The sequence below is a fragment of the Pipistrellus kuhlii genome, unplaced genomic scaffold, assembly GCF_014108245.1.
Source record: "Pipistrellus kuhlii isolate mPipKuh1 unplaced genomic scaffold, mPipKuh1.p scaffold_m20_p_22, whole genome shotgun sequence".
Taxonomy (NCBI): domain Eukaryota; kingdom Metazoa; phylum Chordata; class Mammalia; order Chiroptera; family Vespertilionidae; genus Pipistrellus; species Pipistrellus kuhlii.
The window spans coordinates 1,973,389-1,997,093 of record NW_023425521.1 but is presented as its reverse complement, the minus strand read 5'-3'; the positions used below and the strand labels follow the sequence as shown (position 1 = coordinate 1,997,093).

General features: G+C 57.1%; 2 protein-coding genes and 1 long non-coding RNA gene across 20 annotated transcripts in view; 1 reads left to right on the top strand and 2 right to left on the bottom strand.

Annotated features, from left to right (window-relative positions):
- The window catches only part of ABCC3 (ATP binding cassette subfamily C member 3), a 39,665-nt gene extending 29,312 nt beyond the window's left edge, over window positions 1-10,353 (bottom strand). For all 3 annotated transcript variants that reach the window (XM_036451152.2, XM_036451153.2, XM_036451154.2), the window contains exon 1: window positions 10,197-10,353. In XM_036451152.2, coding sequence (XP_036307045.1) covers window positions 10,197-10,241 — 45 coding nt within the window. In that variant the 5' untranslated portion in view covers window positions 10,242-10,353. The remainder of the gene's footprint in view (window positions 1-10,196) is intronic.
- A 2,420-nt stretch (window positions 10,354-12,773) lies between these two features.
- LOC118726407 lies at window positions 12,774-17,298 on the top strand. The gene is made up of 2 exons (XR_004990296.1): window positions 12,774-12,919; window positions 16,983-17,298. It is a non-coding gene; the product is annotated as an uncharacterized LOC118726407 (long non-coding RNA).
- The window catches only part of CACNA1G (calcium voltage-gated channel subunit alpha1 G), a 63,397-nt gene continuing 56,948 nt past the window's right edge, over window positions 17,257-23,705 (bottom strand). For 12 of the 16 annotated variants that reach the window (XM_036451145.2, XM_036451148.2, XM_045586108.1 and 9 more), the window contains 3 exons: window positions 20,179-20,341; window positions 19,705-19,874; window positions 17,257-18,306 (listed from right to left, as the gene is read on the bottom strand). In XM_036451145.2, the coding sequence (XP_036307038.1) occupies window positions 17,575-18,306; window positions 19,705-19,874; window positions 20,179-20,341 (1,065 nt within the window). In that variant the 3' untranslated portion in view covers window positions 17,257-17,574. Of the gene's footprint in view, window positions 18,307-19,704; window positions 19,875-20,178; window positions 20,342-21,713; window positions 22,134-23,705 lie in introns of those variants that run through there. The other 4 variants (XM_045586116.1, XM_045586115.1, XM_045586117.1 and 1 more) reach the window with 2 other exon arrangements.

Here is a 23,705-nt window from a genome sequence, read left to right as displayed (position 1 = left end):
AAAAATAAGACAGTGTCTTATATTAATTTTTTCTCCCAAAGTTGCGCTAGGTCTTATTTTCAGGGGATGTCTTATTTTCGGGGAAACACGGTATCTCCCTTCCTCTCGGTAAAAAAATCAATTAAAAAAATAAAATATAGATTTCCATCATCCCACAAGCTCCCTTGTGCCCTTTTACAGCCCATCCCACTGGCAACAACTGACCTGCTCGTTGTCATTCTAGTCGTTTTCAAACTAATTTTTTATTTTATCAGAACAACATATGCACATGGCCCACTTTCTCCCTAAGCCTCTCCCAAGAAGGGCCAGAGAGCTTCCCCGAGATTTCAGGCCTCTCCTTTAAAATGAGGGAGGCCAGCCCCACCCCACCCACCTCCCTGGGTGGGTGTAAGCTCAAAGGAGCACCAGGATGCGGAGAGCTTTGTAAATGACCGGGCCTGGGGTGACCAACCATCTTGGTTTGCGTGGGAGTGTCCTGGTTCTGGTGCCAAAAGCCCGGTGTCCTGGGAAACCAGTGAGGCCAGACAAGACACCCTCCCCCACCCCCCTTGTCTGGGACTCTAACTCCACCTAAGAGCTTTTTAAAAAGAGATGGAAGAATACACACAAACACGTATTTTACTGAGATTGTCTCCTCCAAGACCATCAATCAACTCATCGTTTTTTCCTTTCTTGCAAAGAATTAGATGTTCTTTACAGAAAGCTCAGAATATATAAACAATTTTTTTTAAACCACCCACACAACTGAAACTGGTTTGGCTCAGTGGCTAGAGCGTCGTCAGCCTGCGGACTGAAGGGTCCCAGGTTCGATTCCGGTCAAGGGCATGTACCTTGGTTGTGGGCACATCCCCAGTAGGGAGTGTGCAAGAGGCAGCTCATGGATGTTTCTCTCTTATCGATGTTTCTAACGCTCTACCCCTCTCCCTCCCTTTCTGTAAAAAATCAATAAAATATATATTTTAAAAACCCACCCACGCAAAGAAAAAAAAACCAAACAAAACAAAGTAATAAAACACCACCCACAATTTCATCTACCTAGAGAGAACTGTTAACAACTGTTAACCCCTACCTTCTAATTTGAAAATTGACATAATTATCATTATTTTTGTAAAGTTATACATGCACACCATTTAAAAAGTCACTTTATGAAAAAGAAAATGGCACCTTCCCTCATCACTCACCCCTTTAGCTCCTTTTCCAGGGGTAAATACATTGAAACGGGCTAACTTTCTTCTGGCATCTACTTCCACAGTCTAAGCAATTTGCTTTGACCCTTATTATCTGATTGACGATGATTTGATAATCACTATTTGCTCTTCGCTTTGGAAGGTGAGGCTGTCCTAGTCTCTACACCCTTCCAATGCAGAAACATCACAGAACTTCTGTTAAATAAATATTCAAAGTTTACACTTTTTGACCGTGTATATGTTGTTCATTGCAAAGTTCAACACAACCGGCTGTACCTCTTTCGAGTGGTGTGACCTTGGGGTTGAGTGTAAGGACACCCCGTCCTCATTACTGCCCTGCTGGTCTGTTGTGTGAATGAACCCACATATGTATGCATTCGACTGTCACCTCAGCGAGCCCATTAAGCCCGGCCACTTCCATGCCCTCCGGGAGCCTGTCCACAGCTCCCCCTGACTCAGACTGCTAGATCTCCATCTCTCCAGGCCCAACCTGAGCCTCAGCCCCTACAGGAAGCCTCTCTGGGGCACCCCAGCCTCCAGAGGGGTTTTTCTTTGCATCATCCTGCCTGGCCTCGGCAGCCAGGTAAAGGTCCCTTATGTTTCAGTTGCCTTTATGTGGTCGTTAACTGGCTGGTTGGTTCAGAACAACTTCCGGAAGTAGAGCTGAGGAACAGTATTAGGCCCAGCTCGCAAAAGAGAAAAGCAGGCTTCCCCTACTCTGGTAACAGGAGCAAGGACACCAAGCCTTGTGATGCCAAACGGGGTTTCTCCCGGGCCACGCAGGCCTCTGAGCACATCCTCTCTCCTACAGAAACGTGAGGACAGACACGAGGCCCTATTCCCTGGCCCACATCTTCCAACTTCCAGCACAGGGCCAGAGAAGCAGGAGGCGCCCAGAAATGGCCTACGCATGGACTGACAAGGGAACCCGAGTTCAAGGGCATGACAGGAAATCCCGGCATGAGTGTGCAAGTCAGTGGCTCTTTGAGGCAGGCAGGGAGTGACCACAGGAAGAAGCAGAACCTGATGCAGAGGATCCCGTGAGGGTTGTCACCACCATGGGCGAGCGAGCGCCTTCGTCTCCCTGAACATCTGTCTCCACGTGTGAGTCATAACGGGAGTGATGACAGCATCCCGGGCAGCTCCCCACGGCACACTCTCTTGACTCAAACAGGGCAGCGCTTAGGAAAGCCGGCGATGGAGCAAGAGGCCTTGGGGCCTTTGTTTCGATTACACAGACACCCTGCACTGTGACAGCAATCAAGAGATCTTGGGGGCGAAGGGCTCAGTGGCTGCTTTGACCTTCTGGGCTCCATTCCTCCAGATAAGCATGTCTCAATTGGGCAGAGTCCTCTCCAGAAGGCAGCGGGGACCCATCGGTGCCTATGTCCTCAGAACTAGGATGTTGATGGATGTGTTCTTTTTTTTTTTTTTTTAATATATTTTATTGATTCTTTTACAGAGAGGGATAGATAGTTAGAAACATCGATGAGAGAGAATCACCGATCAGCTTCCTCTTGCACACACCCTACTGGGGATGTGCCCGCAACCAAGGTACATGCCCTTGACCGAATCAAACCCGGGGCCTTTCAGTCCGCAGGCAGACGCTCTATCCATTGAGCTAAACCGGTTGTGTTCTGTGCAACAAGCCAAGAACTGAACTCCCGCCCATCCCCTCCCCACCTCGATGGAGGGTAACGCTTTCCTTCTCCAAGCAAGATCCTCGGAGTCATCCTTAATTCTCTTTCTGTCACACCCCACATTCGCCCCTTCAGCAAATCCTGATCGCTACCTTCAAACGATCAGGGGGAACTAGATGAGAGTGCTGTAGTCGACTGTTCTTATCTATAAAAAGGCAACTTCATCTGGGTCTCCTTGATGGATCCAGAGTCCTACTGATCCTCTCCGCCCACTCTCCCACCTGCCACAGCCCCGCTGCGGGCTCCTGCTCCCACCCTGCCCCTCGCCCGGCAGTCTTTTCCAGCACAGCAGCTAGAGGCAGAGCTTTATGAAATCTAAGCCAAGCATCACTCCCATGTTACTGCTCCGGACTCCCCACGTCACTCAGAGTAAAACTCAAAATCCCCATGTGACCCTCATGACCTGCCTCTCCCACCTTGTTGTTGTTGTTTAAATATATTTTTATTGATTTCAGAGAGGAAGGAAAGAGAGAGAGATAAAAACATCAACGATGAGAGAGAATCGTTGATCAGTTGCCTCCTGCACTACTGGGGATCGAGCCTGCCCTTCACTGGAATCGAGCCTGGGACCCTTCAGTCCACAGGCCAACACTCTACCCACTGAGCCAAACGGGCTAGGGCTGTTGTTGTTCTTAACCCTCACCTGAGGACATTTTTTTCATTGATTTTTAGAGAGAATGGGAGGGGGGAGGAACTGGGGGAAAAGAGAGAGGAAAAAAACACCTATGTGAGAGAGATACATTGATTGGTTGTCTCCTGCACATGCCCCAACCAGGGCTGGGAATCGAACCTGCAACCCAGGTACATGCCTTTGACCGGGAATCGAATCTGAGAACCTTCAGTGCACGGGCCAACATTCTAACCACTGAGCAACCAGCCAGAGTCCTTCCTCCTCTTTGACCTTATCTCCCTCCCTCACTCCACAGCTGTCACCCACACAGTTCCCACAGCAACTGCTTCCTTAATAATGCGATTAAATAGCTGATGGATCTTACTAGTTCAAGGGCCCCTGCCTGGGCGCGGAGGCTGAAATCCCTGTTCACCCCAGCTGGGGACAGATGGGACGAGGACCCGAGAGCCCTTTGAGCCAGCTGGCCACACTGTCAGGGACTTCCCAGCCGCCACCCCCACCCCAGGCTTGCTGACAGCCACTATCATCAGAAGAGTAATTACTTCCTTAATCCTGCGGGGTGGGGAAAAGTGGGAGAAGGGATCAACTGACACGTTCATGTATCTCAGCAGAAATGGGGGTGCAGAAAGGGCTCTGTTCCCCATTCGCATTCAGGGACCTCATGGGGCTAAAACAGCCGCCTCTGGAAGGGACTGGGTGGGGGGCAAAGCCTGGTTGTGTGTGCGTGTGGGGGGAGGGAAACGGGAGAGGGGCCCTGCAGTCGGGGGGGGGGGCGGGCGTGGGGTGAGGGTGCGGGGAGCTTCTATGGCTCACAGGCCCGGCTGGCCTGGCCACTTCTTTTTCTTTTTCCCCCCCAATATATTTTATTGATTTTTTTTTTACAGAGAGGAAGAGAGAGGGATAGTTAGAAATATCAATGAGAGAGAAACATCAATCAGCTGCGTCCTGCACACCTCCTACTGGGGCTGTGCCCCCAACCAAGGTACATGCCCTTGACTGGAATCGAACCTGGGACCTTTCAGTCTTCAGGCCAACGCTCTATCCACTGAGCCAAACGGGTTAGGGCAGGCCTGGCCACTTCTGAAAGGAGCCGTGTGGGCCCACAGCAGCTTCGGTCATTTGAGCACCACTGTGTTCCAGGATTATCACTTCATGTGACCCTCGGCTGGAGAGTGCCCGGCCCCAGCTCCCCGGTCTGACATGTGGTGGTGGTGGGCAGTCTAGCTCCAGAGTCCCCACCCTGAACCCCTGGTTCTAGGGTCCTTCCTCTGTACCCTGTAGGCAGCCACCTCCACCCCAGTCACCCCCTTGTTTACAGAGCTGAGGGGAAGGGGCGGCATGGAAGGAAGAGACTAGCTGGGTTCTGGGAGCCGGTGCACTAGAAACCTGAATATCCTGTTAGGAGGAGAAAGCCAATCGAAGGCTAAGCCTCAATTATCCCTCTCCCCCAACACCGCCCCCTGCGAGAGTTAGCCCCAGGTGGGGGAGGGGACAGGCCCAGCCACCCAGCAACGGCGCACCCAAGTCTCAACCCTCCCCCGGGATCCAGCTCCACCTGCGGCCCCGGGACAGCCCACCAGGGTGGGGTGGACAGAGCCCAGGCTCCTGCCTCCCGGTGGGTCAGCACCAGTCCCCGCCGGGACCACCCTCCCTGGGGGCTGGCCTGGTGCCCCGAGAGCATGTCTCTGTCTGGGGGCCAGCAGATGGCCTTGGCCAAGTTCCCTCTAAATGCTACTTCCCTGAGTCATTTCCTCCCCTAAGTGAGGGAGCAGCAGGCTGGGGAGAAGCCAGCCTGGGGACACAGGGACCCGATCCTCCCGCCAGAAGCCAAGAACTCAGAATTTAAAGTCATCCAGCCCCCAAGTTCACGGTCCCCAGCTGGGATGGAGGCAGGAGGTTCTAGGGGCCCTGGAATCTGGGGAGACTGGTTCCCGAGGGAGGAGCTTTGGTGCCCACCTGCCTCCCGTAGGGGCCCAGTTTCCCACAGCTTCGCCTGCCACCGTCTTTATTTGAGAGTCAAAGTACACTGGAGCCAGTCTCGCCCATTACTCATAAGTTCCGGCAGCCGCCTACTCGGCGAGGAAGCGGCCCAGGAGGAGAAGCCTGGGGAGACAGCGATGCCCAGGAGCCTGGAAGTCCGGAGGGCCGAACCATGGCCTGGCGACCTTCCCCCTTCCCCAAGCCTGAGGCTCGGACTCCCAGAACCGGCACTGGGCAGCTAGACCTGAAGGGGGCTCCAGAGCCCACTTCAATTCAGCGGGAGCCCAGAGACAGTTATTTGCCCAAAGTCACCCAACCAGTGGGTGACAGATGGGGCTAGCTGGGACAGAGCAGGAGACACAGGAAGGGCTTTGCCACTACCAGGGGTGGGTAAACAGTCCAGGGGACCGTGAACATGCTGACCACTGACCCATGAGAGACCCAGAGGCCTCGACCAAGAGCTGCTATGTCTGACTCGGGGAGAGGGCCAGGGAGAGAGGTCTGGGTATCTCAGGAAAGACCAGCCAACCTCTCATTGGCCACATCTTCCCTCTTTCTTTCTTTTCCTTTTTTTTTTTTCTTGTTTTTTAAATATATTTTTTATTGATTTTTTACAGAGAGGAAGAGAGAGGGACAGAGAGCTAGAAATATCAATGAGAGAGAATCATTGATCAGCTGCCTCCTGCACACCCCCCACTGGGGATGTGCCCACAACCAAGGTACATGCCCTTGACTGGAATTGAACCCGGGATCTCTCAGTCCGCAGGCTGATGCTCCATCCACTGAGCCAGACCAGTTTCGGCTACATCTTCCCTCTTTCTAGTTGGAATCTCAGAGTGAGAAGCCAGCCCCTTCTTTGACTTGAATCTTCCCTCTGTCATCCCCACAAATGGCCACTAATCATGTGCTTGCATAACCCCGTGATGGGGGAGCTCACTGCCCCTCAGGCAAACATCGGCATCTTTGGAGAGCTTCAGATGATTGCACAGCCGTCATCAACCTCCCAGGGGCTTCCTGGGCCATCAGATCAAGGCTGATTCTGCAAACTGGTCAAGACCTCCTGAGGCCTCGACGATGCACTGTCTTCACCCCTGGGCTGCTGCTCAGAGCAGAGAGCCGCCCTCCAGGCAGGGGACAGTAGGGTGCAGGGGAGGAACATCCTCACCTCCTTTGTACTATTGGCATCTCTGTCTTCATGAGCCTTGGGCAATTCGGCCATAATTTATTCTTTTAGAAATTTTTTCTATATAAATCCCCAAGGCACACTCAGAGACGTTGGTAATCTGCCCCAGAGTAGGTAGAGATGAGAGAAAGATTTAAAAAAAACAAACCATTCACCCAGTACGTGGTGTGTGGGCGCACAGGTGTGGGTCCCCTTGAGTCTGCTACCCTCAGATTCATCCGGGGCTGAAATGGATGGATTTGGCCCCCAAACCCCCAGCAAAGAGCTGAAAAGAGACCCTGCCAGCCTCTTTCTTGTAGGTCTTGCCAGCTCTAACACTCCCTTCTGACTTCATTTCTCTTTCTCATCACTCTTCTTCCCAGGAATGTCATGACCTGCCATCCATAGAGAGTTTTTTCATTCTCAGTATCATTTCACATTCCTTATCGCATTTGATCTCTACATGAGATAGTTAGGAGATGGGTTATTTTGGAATTTCCCAGGTGGGAAATCAGGCTGAGAGGCTAAGCTGGTGAAGACTTGGTAGAGGACACTCGTGGCTCAGAGGGGCCTGAACCATGCCCACTCTCGCCCCAGTTTCCACTCCTGCCTCAGGGCGCCCCGAGCTACTTCCCACCAGGTAGTTCCCCCACAAGCTCCTAAGAGAAATGATTCCGGTGCAGATGTACCTGCATAATAGGAAATGCAAATCAGCGCACCACAAATGCGTAGCCCAGGGTTCCAGGCCTTTTGGGTAACTGGGCCAGAGCTGGGGCCACAGCTCCAGCCATCCCTGGCCTCAGACCCTCCCTTTGTCTCAGTTGTGCAAACCTTCGGAGGATGAGCTGGGAACCTGCCTGCTTCCTCCCTGTCCCACCCTCAGTTGCCAGCCACATTGGGTGCAGCTGGGAACAGCTTTCAGGAGCCAAGAACATCATTGGAAGATGGAGGGTGTATAGAGACTGCGGCGAGGAAGAGTCACTTCCCGTGTCCTTTGAGGTATCTGAGCAGACACCCCACAAAGATGACATCCCTCAGATCTAATATACACTGAGTGGCCAGATTATTATGATCTCTGAACTCATAATAATCTGGCCACTCAGTGTGTGTGTGTGTGTGTGTGTGTGTGTGTATATATATATATATATATATATATATATATATATATATATATATATATATATTAGAGGCCTGGTGCATGAATTTGTGCATGGGTGGGGTCAGGCCAGCCTGGCCAGGGGGAGGGGACGTGGGTGGTTGGTCGGCCTGCCTGCTGGCTGAGAGGACAAACTGCATATTAGCCTTGTATTCTATAGGATATATCATACACTGAGTGGCCAGATTATTATGCGTTCAGAGATCATCATAATCTGGCCACTCAGTGTAGATGTGGTGACTCCCATGAACCCTGATGTCCTCAGAGCAGATACACACAGCTCATGAGCCACAAGAAGTTCAGGGGCAAGAGGCCCAGAAGCCCAAAGGCCCACAGACAGACAATGGCAAAGTGGAGACCACATCGCAGGGGTCCTGCTTCCCAGACTGGCACCCTGCAATTGATTGTTGTGTGACCCTGACAAGTCCATTCCCTCCCTGGCACCCAGTTTCCCCAGCTCTACATTGAGAGGATGGGCTAGCTGCTCCATGCCCCAAGGCTCTGATTCTTGAGTTCTCCAATATCATGGAAGGGTAGTGTCAAAGGATCTCTATGCTTGGAACAAGAAGGAAATCCTGAGTATCCCACTCCAAGTTCCTGAAAGCTTGCCTCTGTACAGTCCTACACTCTCACTGTCCACCCAGGTACAGGGGGCCCTTGCACTTGATGCATGGACACAGCTGCCCCTTGCTTTGCAAGCCCTCTTCTTGGTCACTCACATACCATGACCATGCCACAGCCACCCCTGCCAGGCTCAGGTGGGCAGAGAAAGGGCATACAATTTACCCTTGAATAACTCGGGTTTTGAACTTCCTGGGTCCACTTAGATACAGAATATTTTTAGTTGATCCACTCAGCTCAAACCCACATTGCTTAAGGGTTAACTAGTGGTTGGGAATTCAGGTACTGCATTCCAAAGGCCGACTTAAGTTATGCAGATTTCAGCTGCATGGGTGGTCAGCACACCTGACCACTGCACTGTCAGCGGGACACTCATGAGGGTCAGCTGGACACTCATGAACCAAGGGTGCAGCCATCAGACTCTGGCGATGAGGGCCCAGTCCAGGCTGAGTGACAGATGGTGTTCATGTGGGGTGGGCGGGCAAGAAGGGCAGCTCCAGAAAAGCCACATCGTCTCTGGTTAACCCTTGAGTGACCCAGAGAGAAAGAGACATTCTCCAAAGATATATAATTTTTTTTTACAGGTGCTCCATTGCCCCGTGTCAAAAATCCATGTAACCCCCACAGACCATTCCATACTCAGCCCATGGTGGGGTTCCTGCCTGTATGTACACACTTATGTACACATACACACACACACACACACACTCACCTAGGTAACACAAACACAAATACATACCATGATAACACACACTGGGCACACACACACACACACACACACACCCTAGGCATGTATGTACAAATACTTGACATAGGAAAGGGCTTAGGGCCTGAGGTCCAGAGGCCCCGGATTTGGGACCAGCCTATGCCGGGCATTGCCTGGATGACCGCACACAAGCCCTTTACACCTGAGCCCGTCGGTACAATGGAGACACAGCACCACGTGCCTCCCAGGCTGCAGTGAAGATCCAGGAAGCTGCCCTCAGTGGGTTGGGAGCAGCAGGAGAGCTCAGGGCTGACAGTGCATGCCCCTGAGCTCCGGGGACCTGGCGTCAGCGCTGAAAGGGGTTTGGTGTATCCGTCAAAAGGCCGCTTTTCTAGTCCAGCTCTGCGCTCCTCTAACGAGGTGACTTAGGCAAGTCCCTGCCTCCCGCTGGGCCTGCCTTCCCACCTGTAGGCGGCCGCTGGCCCAGGTAATCCTGGGACCTGTAAGGGCCTGCCTCCCGCGTGAGGGCTGCCTCCCTCCCCGGCCCAGGGCAGTGCGGGCCACCGGCTCTCCAGCTGCTCGTGGCCCAGGAAAGAAGGTGGCAGGAGCTCTTTACCAGAAGGGCAGAGTCCAGGGGAGCCAACCTCCCCAAATCCCTGGTTGAACAACAACCCTGGATGCCCTGGGCCCCTCCGGGCAGGTGTAGGAGTGCTCAGCCGCCCTGGGACCTTGGGACGGGGTCACCAGGCCCTGGGACCTTGGGACGGGGTCACCAGGCCCGCAGCCAATGGGGAAATGCCCTTTCTGCACCCCGCGGCCAGCCCCAGGCGACGCGGCAAGAGGGGGCACCTTCCGATTCCCAACGCCACCCACGCGCCCCAGGCGCCCAGCGCCCCGCGGCCCGGCTCCTCCCCGCGGCCGGGGAGGGATATCGGGGCGCCCCAGGGGCGGCGCTGAGCGCAGGCAGACCCCCTCCCGGCGGCGCGCGGCCCCCTCCCCATGGCGGTCTCGGGCTCGCCGGGGCGCGCTCTCGGACCCGAGTCACCTCCTTACCCAGAACTTGGAGCCGAGCTCCCCGGAGCCGCACAGGGCGTCCATGGGGCCAGGCGCGCGGCGAGGAGGCGAGCGCGGCGGTGCCGACCCAGCGACCCAGCCCGGACGGCCGGCGCCAGAGCCTCCCCCGCCCCGCGCTCCGCCCCGGCCGGCCCGCCCCGCCGAGCCCAACCCCAGGCCCGCTGGGTCTGATTCGGGTATCGCTGCAATTGGAACAGAGCTTCGCCAGGCTGCAGCTCGGGAGGGGGGGCGGGGGGGTTGTCGCTGGGGCCGCGGTGGAGTCCCGGACACAGTGACAGCCCCGAGTGGCACCGGGGCGCGCGGGAGGAGGCCGCTCCAGGTACTCAGGCTGATGGAACCAGAACGGGTCTGTCTGCAAGGTGCTCCCCCGCTCCCATGTGGGGTCTGGGGAGTCACTGAGACCCGAGTGGGTCCTAGCTACAATAGATTCTGGGAACAGATCCTGGAAAAGGTCACTTTCATCTCTGGGGCTCAGTCTCCTTATCTGTAAAATGGGTAGAGCTTGTCTCCCCAGACCATCCAGAAGGCTGCCCCTCCCCACACGTTTCCGGAGGACCAGCGGACACCCACCGGTAATGTGCACAGGAGAGGGGCAGGGGCAGGGGTTCTAGCATCATCCAGGTGGCGGCTGCCGAAGAGTCCCTTACATTGCTGCCTTCTGGGGTCCCGGCTCCCTGATCTTGTGGGTGTCGCCTTAGTGTCACGCTGTGCTTCCACTTTCACTTTGTAAAACAGTACTTAACTCCTAGGGTTACTTCGAGGGTTCAATGGGAAAGGTATGTAAAACATCAAGCATACTGCAGGCCCGCGCAGTAGGAACCCAGCGTGTGTTAATTTTATCCATTTCAGCTGGTCAGGGGAGAGGGCGGGCTGAGGGTCCCTTCCCCGGCACAACCCTCCCTCCCTCCCTGTGTTGAGTCACCCCTTGTCTTGCTTACCTGCCCCAGAAGACAGTGGATAAGAACCAATTCTTGTTTATTGCTGTATTCTCAGCATCCAGGACAGCGCCTGGCAAAGTCGGTCCTCAGGGAATGTTTGTTGACTGACTAACCAAGTGATACAGCGGGCAGCCAGACAGACGGGGACGCTAGGCCAGGTTCAGAAGGACATCAGGGCAGAAAGTCCCAGATACCAGGCAAAACTAGGTGTTGGAGAAAAGCCCCAAAAGTCTAAACTCAGGATCGATTCTGAAGAACTGACCCATAGCCTTATTCAAGTTCCCAAGAGCTTCATGAAGAGAAACTTACAAGGGCAAAGCAGCTACTTCCGGGGGTGGCGGGCCAGGAAGAGGCCACACCCCTCCCAGGACACGGTCCCTTTGACAGGGGGTTCGTAGCAGGGCTTATAGGAAAACCAGATAGCGGGTAGTTCATGGACTTCCCCAGAGAACAATGAATCACTCACTAATTAAAAGGAAAGTTAAAGATAACATCGGACAGTGATGACATTCTATACATTCATTAACCTCCTTCCCGGGGGCTGATGTGCATCCTGGGGCAGCATTCCAGCTTTGGGGGTAGTCAGCCAAGCATGAGGTTACAGAGAGTTAAACAGTCGCAAGGAGTTCAACAGTCACAGAGACCTTCACTGCGGGAGCCGTACTGCATCTTTAAAGCGAGTTCCCCTCCACCGGGAAAAGAAGCGTTGTCTGACCTCCCCACCGGGTGACCTCTCCCCTCTAGCTGGTCCCGATGTTTAGACCCCTTGACCTTTCATATCGCCGATCGTGCGGCTCAGACCTCCCCCCGACCTTTGCTCCCCAGGCATGTCTCCCCTGGCATGTCTCTAATCCCGTGGTAGAGCCCCTGAGAGGAGGAACAAGGGGACCGGACCAAAGCTTCCTATGGTTCCCATACAGCCCTTGCAGGACCACTCCCTGAAGCATCAAGGTTCTGGCCCACATCCAATAGTCTTAGGAACAAAGCTCTGGCCTGCTGACCACAGAGACAAAGTCTGGGCTTCCGTTGTATGTTAGCTCCAGGTCCAGAAAAGCAGCGATGAAAGCGTGGACCAGCTGCTGTGACTAAAGATTCCCCCACTCTGCTCCCCCTCAAGCCAACCAATCAGTGGAGACCATGACACTGACGAGATACACCTGGAAAGCGAATGCATCTTCTATGGAGACCTTTCCTGGGCCTTTAGATAGAGCCCTTAAGCCTTAAGGCTTAAGGCAAGGCCCCCGCTCTCTCTTGCTCTCCGGAGCACGCCCCTACCTTCCCCCCTCTTCCCCCAGGTGCGTCTTGTCTTTCTTTTCCCTCAGCTCCAGGGGCCCTTCTTCAGCCTCTGTAACTTGTCCCCTGAGCTCATACGACCCAGCTGGCTCACTTACCCCTACGCCGGTGACTTTCTAAATACATGTCTGCTTGTGTTTGCGTCTAGGTTCTGAATTCTTCCTTAGCCAAACTCAAGGGCCGAGGACTAATAGTTGGTGCCGTTCACCTTGAACACACGTAGCTCATGTCCTAAAAGGAGATCGTAGGTAGCAAGGTCACCGTGACCTTAGCACACACACTGTGGGCACTGTCCACTCTGCTTGGAGCGTTCAGAACCAAGAGGAGCAATAATGACCTGTGGGCTGGGCTGCAGCAAAGAGAGGGACTGAACCTCCTTCGATTTGAGTGCCCCAGCCTCAGCCTCCCCCCCCAGCTGCCTGCAGCTCCAGGCAGGATGGACAGAGCATGTGCTGCGAGCCTCCCCTGCCAGTGAGCGTCCCAGGGGAAGCCAGCTTCCGGGATTTCCTGGCAGGGAGATGAAAAGAGAAGACGATTTCAAGGTACAGCTCCGAGCAGGAATGACAACAGAGAAAAGAAGAAAGCAGAGCGAGGTGGGAACCGGGAGGCCCAAGGACAGGAAACGCTGCAAAGGAGAGTGAGATGGGAACGGACAAGACAAGGAGGAGGCTGTGGAATGGCAAAGGCAGGCTTCTAGCGCTCCGCTCCCATCACTGCCTGATTCCTTTTAGCCCCTCGTGTCTGCTCGGAGGTCTAGAGCACCCCCACCAGCCTCCAGTTCCCAAACTCCGACCTCCCCCTTCCCTGCTGCTTCCTCCAGACCCCGTCCTGGTGGAGGCCACGCTGATCCCACTCCGGCCTCAGCAAGGCTGGCTCTCTGCCCGCAGCCTGCACTTGATCTGATTTGGCATGCGTGTAAGCACCGGCTGCTGTGCCCGACTCAGGAATTTCCAAGACAAGAAGAATTAATTAGCTCCGTGGGCCACCGTCAGCATTTCCCACACCTGGACCGGGGCTAAGAGTTCCAATGTTCCCTTGCAGAATCCCCACCTGGGCATTCGCTGGAGCTGCCGCCTCTCTCATCTGCTTAGCTGTGCCCTCCGAGCAGGACGCCAGCCGACAACTAAACTCACTTTGGAGAGTGAATTCCCCTCCTAGAAACCGCTGTTTGGCTTAGCCCTGGTCCCCGGCCTTAGGCAGGGACCCCTGGGTACCGTGGCTAAGCACTCTGATGACGGGGCTTCCCCAACCACAGACCAGGCCCTTCCCTGGGCCCCGAGAGCCTGTCTCCTCCTTTGGGGATGGGGTACGCAGAGCACCTGTCCATAGAGCATGCCCACGTGTTGGTGTCCTCTCCCTGGCTTGGTACCTCTGCAGAGGGGACGCTGGATGGGGTGGCACCCGGTGTAGGTGGCTGGTGCTGCATGTGGTGTCTGATGCCCTCACTCCACTGCTGTCACCAGCCCTACAGGTCAGGCCGCTCAGCTAGCCCAGGAGAGCAGACAGGAGGCCACGGGGCACCAGGCGGTGATGGGTGGGGACTACAGGTGATGATGGAGGTCTGAGTGGGGCAGGGGGTGAGGACAAAAGGGACAAGGGCCTGGGAGAAGGAGGGGTTGCTCGGGGGTGCTCGGGCAGCATTATGCCAGGGAAAGGTGGTTTCTGGGAGACTGGGTGATTGCAGAGCCGCTGTGGCCAGCCCATGCACAGGCACCTGGAGCTTAGGGACCCCTTTTGTTGCTTAGGGTGGGACCTCTCTCCTCACGCAGGGCTGGGGCTGGGGCTGCTGTAGGCAGGTGTGCCGAGCTGGGAGCTCATAGGTACATTTCTGTGAACACGGGTGGTATCGCTTTGGAAAAGGCCACCGTGGCGAGGCCCTTTGCACCACCCCCTCTGCCCTCCATAGGAGAAGCGGCGGGGTCGTGGTGAAGCCAGTGGACTGTAGGTTGGCCAGACTCGCAGAACGCCTGCCATTTCCTGGCTGTGTGACCTTGGGCAAATCTCGGAGCCTCTCTGAACCCACAGCCTCGTGGGGACGTGAGAGCAATGGTGCATCCCTCGCTAGGGTGCTGTGAGGAGTGAGTGAGAGACTGCCGGTGAGTCTCAGGTTTGTTTTTAGCACCAGCTCAGCTCACTTCTCATCCCACAGTTCCCTACCCCCTGACAGACCTTTTCCTAACGTCTGAGGCTAGAGGAAGCAGAAGCGGCCAAGCCTGAGGGGCGGGGGGGCATACAGCTGCTGACATGATTTCTTCTGAACCCCAAGGAGGAGGCTCAAAGCACATGTGCCAGGATGGATGTTCTTACCCTCCGAAGCCCCCACATCCCTGAAGTTCTGAGTCAATTCCAACTCTGCCCCTGGAGGCACTAATTCAAGATCTGCTGCCGCCCCAGCAGCCCCTCCCCACCCCCAGCCTCCTCAGTCCCCCCTTCCCCCCACCCCCCCAATCCCTACCCTGCCCCGCATCCTGGAGCAGAATAAAAAGCCATTCACACAAGCATCATGAGGTTAGCATCATTGTTATTATTATAACTGTTGATAAGATTCAGTAGTGCCATCATTTCCATTTCAAACTCTTGTAACGGGACACAGCAGTTTCCATCATTGTTAAAGAGGTTACATGGTTAGGGGAGAGGCCAGGATTGATCCCCTCCCTCAGAGAGCCAGATTGACGCTGAGGGGTCCTGGGCTGGGATGGAGGGACAGGATGGCAGCTCTGCTCTCTGGCTTAATCGTGACCCAGAATCCTCCAACTCTTAGAGGAAAAGAGGCCCCAGGGCCCCCTTCCCATCGTCCCCAGCCTCACTAAGGAATAGACAGCTACGGAATTCTACAAAAATATAAAAGCTTCATCTGCAAGCCTAGGTCACAAAACTCTAGGAATTTTGTACAATTTGGCTAAAAAAAAAAAGAAGGCAGCTTCTATGAGCACCCTCCCCCCTTCCCCACCCGAGGAGGACAGAGGAAATAGAATCTGACATTATTGCAGGTTTTTGGGTCAGACTCCAAGAGAATCAGACCAGGCGTTTGCTTTAAGGAGTGGTATCATTTCTGCCCAGGTTCGGAAACACCAGGTTGGAAAAAGCATCCTGGTTCATCACCCAGCCGTCTGGCACACCCCCGAGGCCCCCCTGGTCCCAGGTTCAGATGGGGAGGAGGTGGGAGTGAGAGCTGCCAGCTGCTGTTGACGATGTTTCCTGGAGTTGGAAGAAGGACTGGGGTTGGGTGGCTAGCAGGGAACAGGCTGGTTGAGCCTAACCTGGGGCCTGTGACGCCACCTCTGGGCACCAGGGTTTCAGATCAGAGACTATTGCCCGCGGTAGCACCAGCAAGGAGGTTCTGGGCTAGCCCCTCCTCCTCTCTCCTTCCTGTCCTCCCTTCCCCTCCCTCCCTCCTCTGCTTGCTCTCACTGGGCAGGCAGCAGCAGGCAGTATGAACCCTTGTGGGTACTCACTCATCAGCCCCGGGGGCCAGCTCCCCTCGCAGCCTGGCTTCCCCACCTACCAATTCCCTGGACACCTGGCTCTGTTCCCCTCCACCTTCGGAGACAGCAGCCCTCTGTTTATATAGCTCAGTCCCGTCGCCTGTCCTGATGGGCTGGTGCCCACACGGGTCAGTGACTCCCAGACTGAAGCCCAGACTCAGGCTGCAGAGGTCGCCCTGGGGAAGCTGGGAAAGGAAAACCCAGAGGCCTCGCCCCGCCCCCACCAGCCCTGGGATGGGATCTCAGCAGCTGAAGCTGCCTCTCCCAGCCTCCATCAGCCCCATTAACCAAAACAGCGTCATTATGCCAATTTCCAGCTTTCAGTGCGAGGCTGAGAGCTGTCAGCAGAAATAAGAGTTAATCTGGAGTTACATTCACAGAGCTGCTCGGCTCTGATCGAAGCCAGAGTGGGTCCTGCCTGCCTGCCCAGCCTCCCCCCACGCAGAGGGCGGCTTCTCCCGGGAGGTCAGGCTGGGAGGTTGCAGCCTCCAGGGAGAGGCATTTGGGTTCTCTTTGCCTGAGTCATGAACAAATACATATATACTCATATATACACACACACACACACACTCACAGACATTCACTCCTATATGTACACTTACATATCACATATATACACACACACACACACTCACTCATACACACACTCACACACATCCGCTTATACACACTCATATACATAAACACTCATAATGCACTCATACTACAATACTTATACATACACACACCCTCACACCCTCACACACACACACACACACACACACACACACAAGCAAAGGCAGCGTTGATCCCTTCCCTCCCACCACCCACTCCCTGCCTCCAGGAATCTGTCCCCAACGCCATCTGGAAATGCCTCTCTATGCCTTGTGCTTTTTTACTCTGGACCGTGATTAACTTTATTTTGGAAAATTACTTTATTATATAGATATAGATATATAGATATAGATATGTATGTACGTATATATATATATATAAAAAGGTTTCATTTCATTTGTAAAATCGTATTTTTTTTCTTTTGCTCTCTTTTTCTTTTTTTTTTTTTCCTACAGAAAATGATGACGAGGTTCAAGGAGAAAATAAGTTACATTACAGTTTCCAAAATGGTCCTGGCTCTCCGCTGCAGATGGGTCACCACCGTCAGGTCTGTGATGCACTTGCCGTCCCAGCTTGTGCTTTTTGCGAGAAGAGGGGGATATAACTAGACTGGTTATTTTAGGTTAAAATAGCCGGGACAGACGCCTTCGCCTCAAAAATATTCTGAGACAACATGAAAGTAGAAGGAAACAAGTCTCTTCAGTCACAAAAGGCCGTACATCCCGCATATTACTAGATTCAATTAATTTAATAAAATAGAATATACACAGAGATTCTGCACAAACGTATTGCTTTCTCCCAACAGCTCCTGGTGTCGGGCTCCTCAGCGGCACCGGCTTCTCCTCCTGCTGGGAGCCGGGGTGGGCAGGGCTGCCGCTTCCCACTCGCTGGGCATCCGGCTTCTGCCAGTGCCCAGCGCCACCGAGGGAGGGAGGGAGGGCGCCTCCTGGGTGTCCACATGGACCGTCTGTGGGGACTATAGCCCAAGAGGAGGAGCTAGGATTTGGCACCCAGTGGAGAAAGGTGAGAGGGAGGGTGGGGCAGGACTCAGGGGTCCAGGTCTGCTGGGGCGGCCGGGGAACCGGAGACACCCAGCGTGTCTTTCTTTGGGGAGGGCGAGGCAGCCATGCTGTCAGGGGGGCCGGAGGCCGAGAGATCCTTGGCGTCGCTGGACGGAGCCCTCCTCCGGAGGCAGATGCCAGGGCTGGGTGGGGGCCGAGCGCCCTGGCCCTGGGGGGGGTCTATAGAGATACTGGGCGGGCTGAGTTTTTTCTTGGGCCGGCCCCCAGGCCCCCCGAGAGGGTGCCCCCCGAGGCCGGAGGGGCCGGGGTCCAGGTGGGGCTGGGAGCCGCTGTCCAGGCAGCTGACGGCGATGGAGTGCCGCCTCTGCTCCTCTAGCCAGGACGCGGGCCGGCGCCCGCAGCTCTGCGCCTCCACGCTGTAGCACTTCTTCAGGTCCCGCGGGGACGGGGGCGCCTCCTGGCCGCCCGCCGGCAGGAGGCCTCCGGAAACCCAGCTCAGCTCCGTGTCCAGCTCCAAGCTGCTCCTGGTCTCCAGCGGGCTTTGGCCCCAGGTGGGCTCAGGGCCCGGGCAGGGGGCTGGCGAGGGCGTGTGCTTCGAGGTCTTGCTCTGGCCGCAGGGATGCTGTGCCGGGCTGCTCAGCCGGCCCCAGAAGGAGGAGGTCCGGGCCAGAGGCGGGGAGGGCCCGCTCGCCTCTGACAGCAGGTCCTCCCTGCTGCCGAGGCCCTGGACGTCCAGGGAATCGGTCCTTATTGCTGCCTGTATGGGGTGGGGGGAGGGCTCAGCTTGGGGGCTTCCTCTTCCCCGTTAGCTGTTCCTCCCGGCAAGCCAGAGCGCCCCCTCCTCCCCGTCCAGGCGGCTGCAGGACCAACCTAAGCAAAGGGTCCTGTATTCGCTCTTGTTTAAGGTGACCAGCCGTCCCGCTTTTGGCGGGCCAGTCCCGATTCCTAACAATTTATCCCGCGTCCTGAGGCGTTTTAAAAAAGTCCCGATTTTCCCAAAAACACTGCGGGACAAATTGTTAAAAATTGGGACTGTCCCGCCAAAAGCGGGACGTCTGGTCACCTTACTCTTGTTGAGAGGTACATGTGCATCGGGCCCTCTTGCCACTGCCTCCCTCTGTGTCTCCCCAAGGAGGCACTGGGCCAGCTCTGCTCCCTCATGCCTCCCTGCCTCTTTGGCCGGAAACACCCTCAACTCCATGGGCTCCGGTCCTCTTCCCTCTGATAAAACACACCCCTTACTTTCGTCTTTGCTCCCTGCTGCCCCAGGCCCCCCGACCATCTCAGCCATGACCCGCCCCTGCAGAGATCTGACTGGTATCGTCTACTGTCACACCCTGCGCTCCGGAGGGCGGGGCTGTCTCATTTGTCTGTCTCCCCGGGCCTGGCACACAGGGACTGCTCAGGGACTATCTACAGGATGGATGGGGACCGTGCCTGTTCCCCCAGTGGGTGGGCTTGAGCAGATGCTCACGTGGCCACGCTCAGACCTAAGGACACACACCACATGGGCTGTGGGCTTGTGGCTGGAGAACACACAAGCCTCGCCTCTGCTCTGGGCCCCTGGAGTGTGACCTCCACAAGGCGGGCCCCGGGCTCGGCCGAAGATGGGGACCCCTAGAATGTGCCTCGTGCCCAGCCGGTGTGGCTCAGCGGTTGAGCATTGACCTATGAACCAGGAGGTCCCAGTTCGAGACCCAGTCAGGGCTCATGCCCTGGGCTGTGGGCTCCATCCCAGGAGCGGGTGTGCAGGAGGCAGTCGATCAATGATTCTCATCCTTGATGGATGTTTCTACCTTTTTCTTTCTTTCTCCCTTCCTTGCTGAAATCAATAAAAATATATATTTTTTAAAAAACTGTGCCTCCTGCCCCTTAGCTAGGATTAGAAATACAGAGAACGGGAGGCAGCTCTGGGTCGGGAAGAGGGAGTCAGGAGCCTGGGCCTCCTCTGGCCTCCAGGCTTCCTCAGTGAAACAGGGAGGGGGGCCAGCGCTTGGTCTGGCCTTGCGTCCTGTGCCTGGCTGGCCTGCCCCTGGCTCACAGCCAGCGTTTGCCGGGAGAAGGGAAGAGGCCACCCTGGTCATCGCCAACGACCGAGGATTCCCGGCCGAGAGGCTGGCCCTCAGGCCCATCCCACCTCTCCACTGCTGCTTACCTGGCGCCTCAGGGGCCTCTGCGCCAGAGGGGAGCGGCCCGGCGGGGGCAGTTTGGGGATGGCACCCCACGTGGGAGCGCCGTGGGGCTGGAGCAGATGGGGCGCGTCTTTGGGAAGCTGCAGGATGTAGCTGGTGTCTGCTGGCTGGGAGTGCACGGACAAGACGGAGCCTGCGGGGGGTGGGAGGACGGGCGAAGGAGGACAGAGAAGAGCTGAAGGGCCCGCCAGTCTGGCTCCCACCAGAGGCCCCTCCCTACCTCTCTCTGTCCTCCCCATCGGGGCCTCCACCTTCCCACAGAACCCTCACCCCGTTCGGAAGCCACCTCCCACAGGCAGGGGCTGGGGGCTCCTCAGAAGTAGGAGGGGGGCCCCCCCTCTTTGGCTGCCTCAGTTTCCCCCCAGGTAAGGACTGAGCCTGGTCAAGGATAGGGTCCCCCAGTGTGAGCCATGCTGGCTCGCCCCGGAGCCTGGTACCTGACTGAGCTTTGGGGAGCCCCCAGCTCCTGTGTCCCGGGGACCCCTCGGCAGTGCTTCTGTCCCGGCACATGTAGCTGTCGTTGGGCAGAGAGTGCGTGCGGCTGACCCCAGACTTCCGCACCGCCAGCAGGTCCGGCACCTCCCCCAGGCGGGGCCCCCTCTGCAAAAGAAACCGGGGAGGGAGGGGGCGGGAGAGGGGGCATCCCGATTGGGTAACTGAGGCAGCGATGGACAATAGAAGCCAAAAGCTCCCCACCCCTCGCTACCGCCCGAGGCCCCAGCCCCCATCCCTGCTCGGACAAGGCGGTGATGGATGAGTGGTGAGGCAAAGGGGCAGACACAGGAGGAGCCTCCACACACAGGGAGGAAGGGGGTGGCAGGAGGCCCCGGCCCCACAAAACCATCCACACTGTAACCCTTGGAGCCTCCGGGGGGGCGGGGGTGGTGGTGGAGGGTGAGGAGGGGTTCGAGGAGGGAGAGCAGCCCCCAGCCCCCAGCCTGGATTAAGAGCTCATTCTCAAGGCCCCACGAGAGGGGCTGAAGGACCCCAGGGAGGGTGAAAGGCTAACAGCATCCTGCAGTCCTCCTTGCTGGGCTGTGGGGGGACTGGGAACGGGGAGCACCCCCCAGTGAGCAGGAGACATGGCAGCTGGGACTGCCTTCCGTGTCTCCACTGGTTTGTAAGGCAGCCTCAGCACCCAGTGCGGGCACGGGCTGAGGTAACAGGCTGGACGGCCGATGAACACGGGCTGTCACAGCTGGCTTCCCCGCCGTCTCCCTCTCCCCTTTAATCACACCATGGGGTGTGCTGGGACCTCCCCAGTGGGGAGACTAGGCGCTAAGGTGGGTGTTTGGAATCTACTTCAAAGAAAGGCAGGGACCAGCCTTTGACCCCAGGCAGCGGGAGACACGGTTTGCTCCCAAGAAAAGTCTCCAACCCCCGCCCTGCCCCTCTCCCCCGTCCGGTCCCAGTTCTCGGGGAGGCTGCAGGGTTCCACACGGCCCAGCCGGTGTGCAGCCCACTGGGCCTGGGGACGGCGGTGCTGAAGACAGTCTGGCTCCTTTACTCCCCCCTCTCAGCTCAGGTTCCACTTGTGCACCCACCCCAAGACCCCTAGGGGCCCCCAGCCTGTGGCCAGCACAGAGCCCTGCCGTGAGGAAGGGGGTCCCATCCCCTCTTAAGTCCCAGGAGGAAGGAGACGGGAGGGAGGAGGGGGCTGCTCATAGTCAGAAGGGACCAGGGGTCGGGCAAGGGTGGAGAAGCTGTCAAAACACAAAGAAGTCCCCGGGACACAGGGACACACAGGGACACAGGGACACACAGGGACACAGGGACACACAGGGACAGTGACAGAGAAGACAGGACACCCCCTCCCCCCCAGCCTCGGTGGAAAAGGGCAAGATGGTGGCAGCGGAAACGTGGCTCTTACCCACTACGTGGTGGCAGATGGCGGGGGGAGGAGGGGCAGGTGGGAAAGGGGGTGCAGGGAGGGGGAGGGCTGGCTGGCACAGGGCTCCAAACCCGGAGGCTGGTTCTGCATCCTGATGCCACCTCTGAGTTGGGCTGTCACTCCTGGGGGGTCTGGATCAACCCCTTCACAACGGTAGCCCCTGGGCCCTTCTGGGGGAGGCCCCGATTTCACATGATCTAATTTCTTTGTCCACAGTGGGGGACCCAGAGACCTAACAAAGCCTGGGGCACTAAGTGCCTGCGGTTATGGGGCTCTGAAGCAGGGGGGGAGGGGGGACCTGGAGCCCGGCAGCCAGCCCAGCCCCCTGGGAGGCTGGGGAGCAGCGAGGGGCTGTGCATGTACATTATTGCTCTCCGGGGCACTAAGTAAGAGTGTGAGAGTGTCATCAGGCAAAGAGTCATCCGTCAGAGCTAGAGAGCAGGACGGTTCAGACACAATCTCTGACGTCAGAGACAGAGCCTCCATCTCAGCTAGAGGGATCTAGACAGGGAGAGAGATGATCAGGCGTGAGAAACCGGGACGGAGGGCACCCACGCACACGCATGCAGCGCACACGCACATACACAGAGCCCCTCTGTCCCCCTTTCCACGAAGCACAGGGAAAAGAGGCCTCCTTTCTCTCTCCCCGCCGGCCTCACCGTCACCCCCCCCCCCCCCCCCAACCCTCACTCTGATCAGAGAGGCTGCAGCAGGCACCAAAGAGCCAGGGCAAACACGGACAAAAGCAGGAGACACAGGAATGTGTTCTAAAGACCCCCCAGGAGCCTAACAGTGCCCCCACCCCTGGGGAGCGGGGTGGGGGGAGGGCTTTACTCTCATGAGGATTGGGGGGGGGAGAAAGGCCAGTGTCTCTCTGCTCTCAGCAGGCGGCGGCAGGGGGGGTGCTGGGGACAAAGCCGCCAATCTGATGCCTGCTCTCTGCCTATTCTCTGCGCTTCCAAAGGCCTGGCAGGACTTGGCCTGCTCTGGATTCTGGCGTCTCCCCTCCCGGCCTCCTCTGCCTGCTGACATGGCAGCTGCCTCTCCAGCTTGGGCTCTGGAGATGCTTCCCTCTGGCCGGCCTGCACTGGGCACACCTGGCTGGGCCGCCACACCGCAGCTGTCTCACCTGCAACCTGCTTGGGGGGTGGGGGGGGGGGGGGGAGAAGGATGTCAGTGCCTACAGGCCCTGGGGGCAGGGGGACCATCCGGGCCTGATGAGCTGGCTGCCCTGACCCCTTCTCATCGCACCCTCTTCTCTCTCAGCACCTTTCCCCTGGGCCTCCTCCAGGCGGGGGCCTCAGGAAGGGCTGGCGCTCCCTCTGCTCACTGGGGGTCTTGGCCAGGTTCAGGACCCTAGAGCCTCTCGGAGACCCCGGCGGCCAGCCGCTTCCCCTGGGAGGACCACCGGACATTCCTCTGGATCCGGATGCAGATGTCCCAGACCCTGGGACGCGCCTGCCCCCCTTCACCCAACAGGGCCGGTGGGACTCGAGGCTTTTCAGTCTCCAGCTGACACCTGTTTCCTTGCCTACGCTCCAGGTCTACTGCAGCCCCTAGCCTAGGAGGGGCGTGGGGAGGAGGGTTACGGGGGGAGAAGAAGACCCCAGAAAGCGGAAGATCCACGCCTAGACGGGCCTGGGGGAGCAAAGCCTGTGGCCCCGTGGGAAGGGGCTGGCCTGGAGGAGGAAGCCGAGCCGTAGTCACACCCACGTTCCTGAATCCGCTCCCAGCTCGAGCCTTCCGTCCTCCCTCAGGACCAGGTCAGCATCCACGGGCTCCTGCCCGCACCCATCATGCCCCGGGGGTCCCATGGCTTAAAAAGCTTCCACACAGAGGACAGAGGGTGGCTGGTGGGTTCAGAGGAGGAAGACTGTGGCCTAAGCCTGTCCCTCGTGGGTCCCCTTGCCGCCTGCTCTGCGCCCAGAGGCCTCTCTCCCTGGGGCCTGGCACCTCACCTCCTCCGCGCTCCACACCCCGCCTCCACCCCTCCTCTCCCTCAGAAGTCCCGTCTCAGCCCCCTTCCCTTCCAGCGAGGGGATCCAGAGCTTCATCTCAGGGAGGGACACCTGG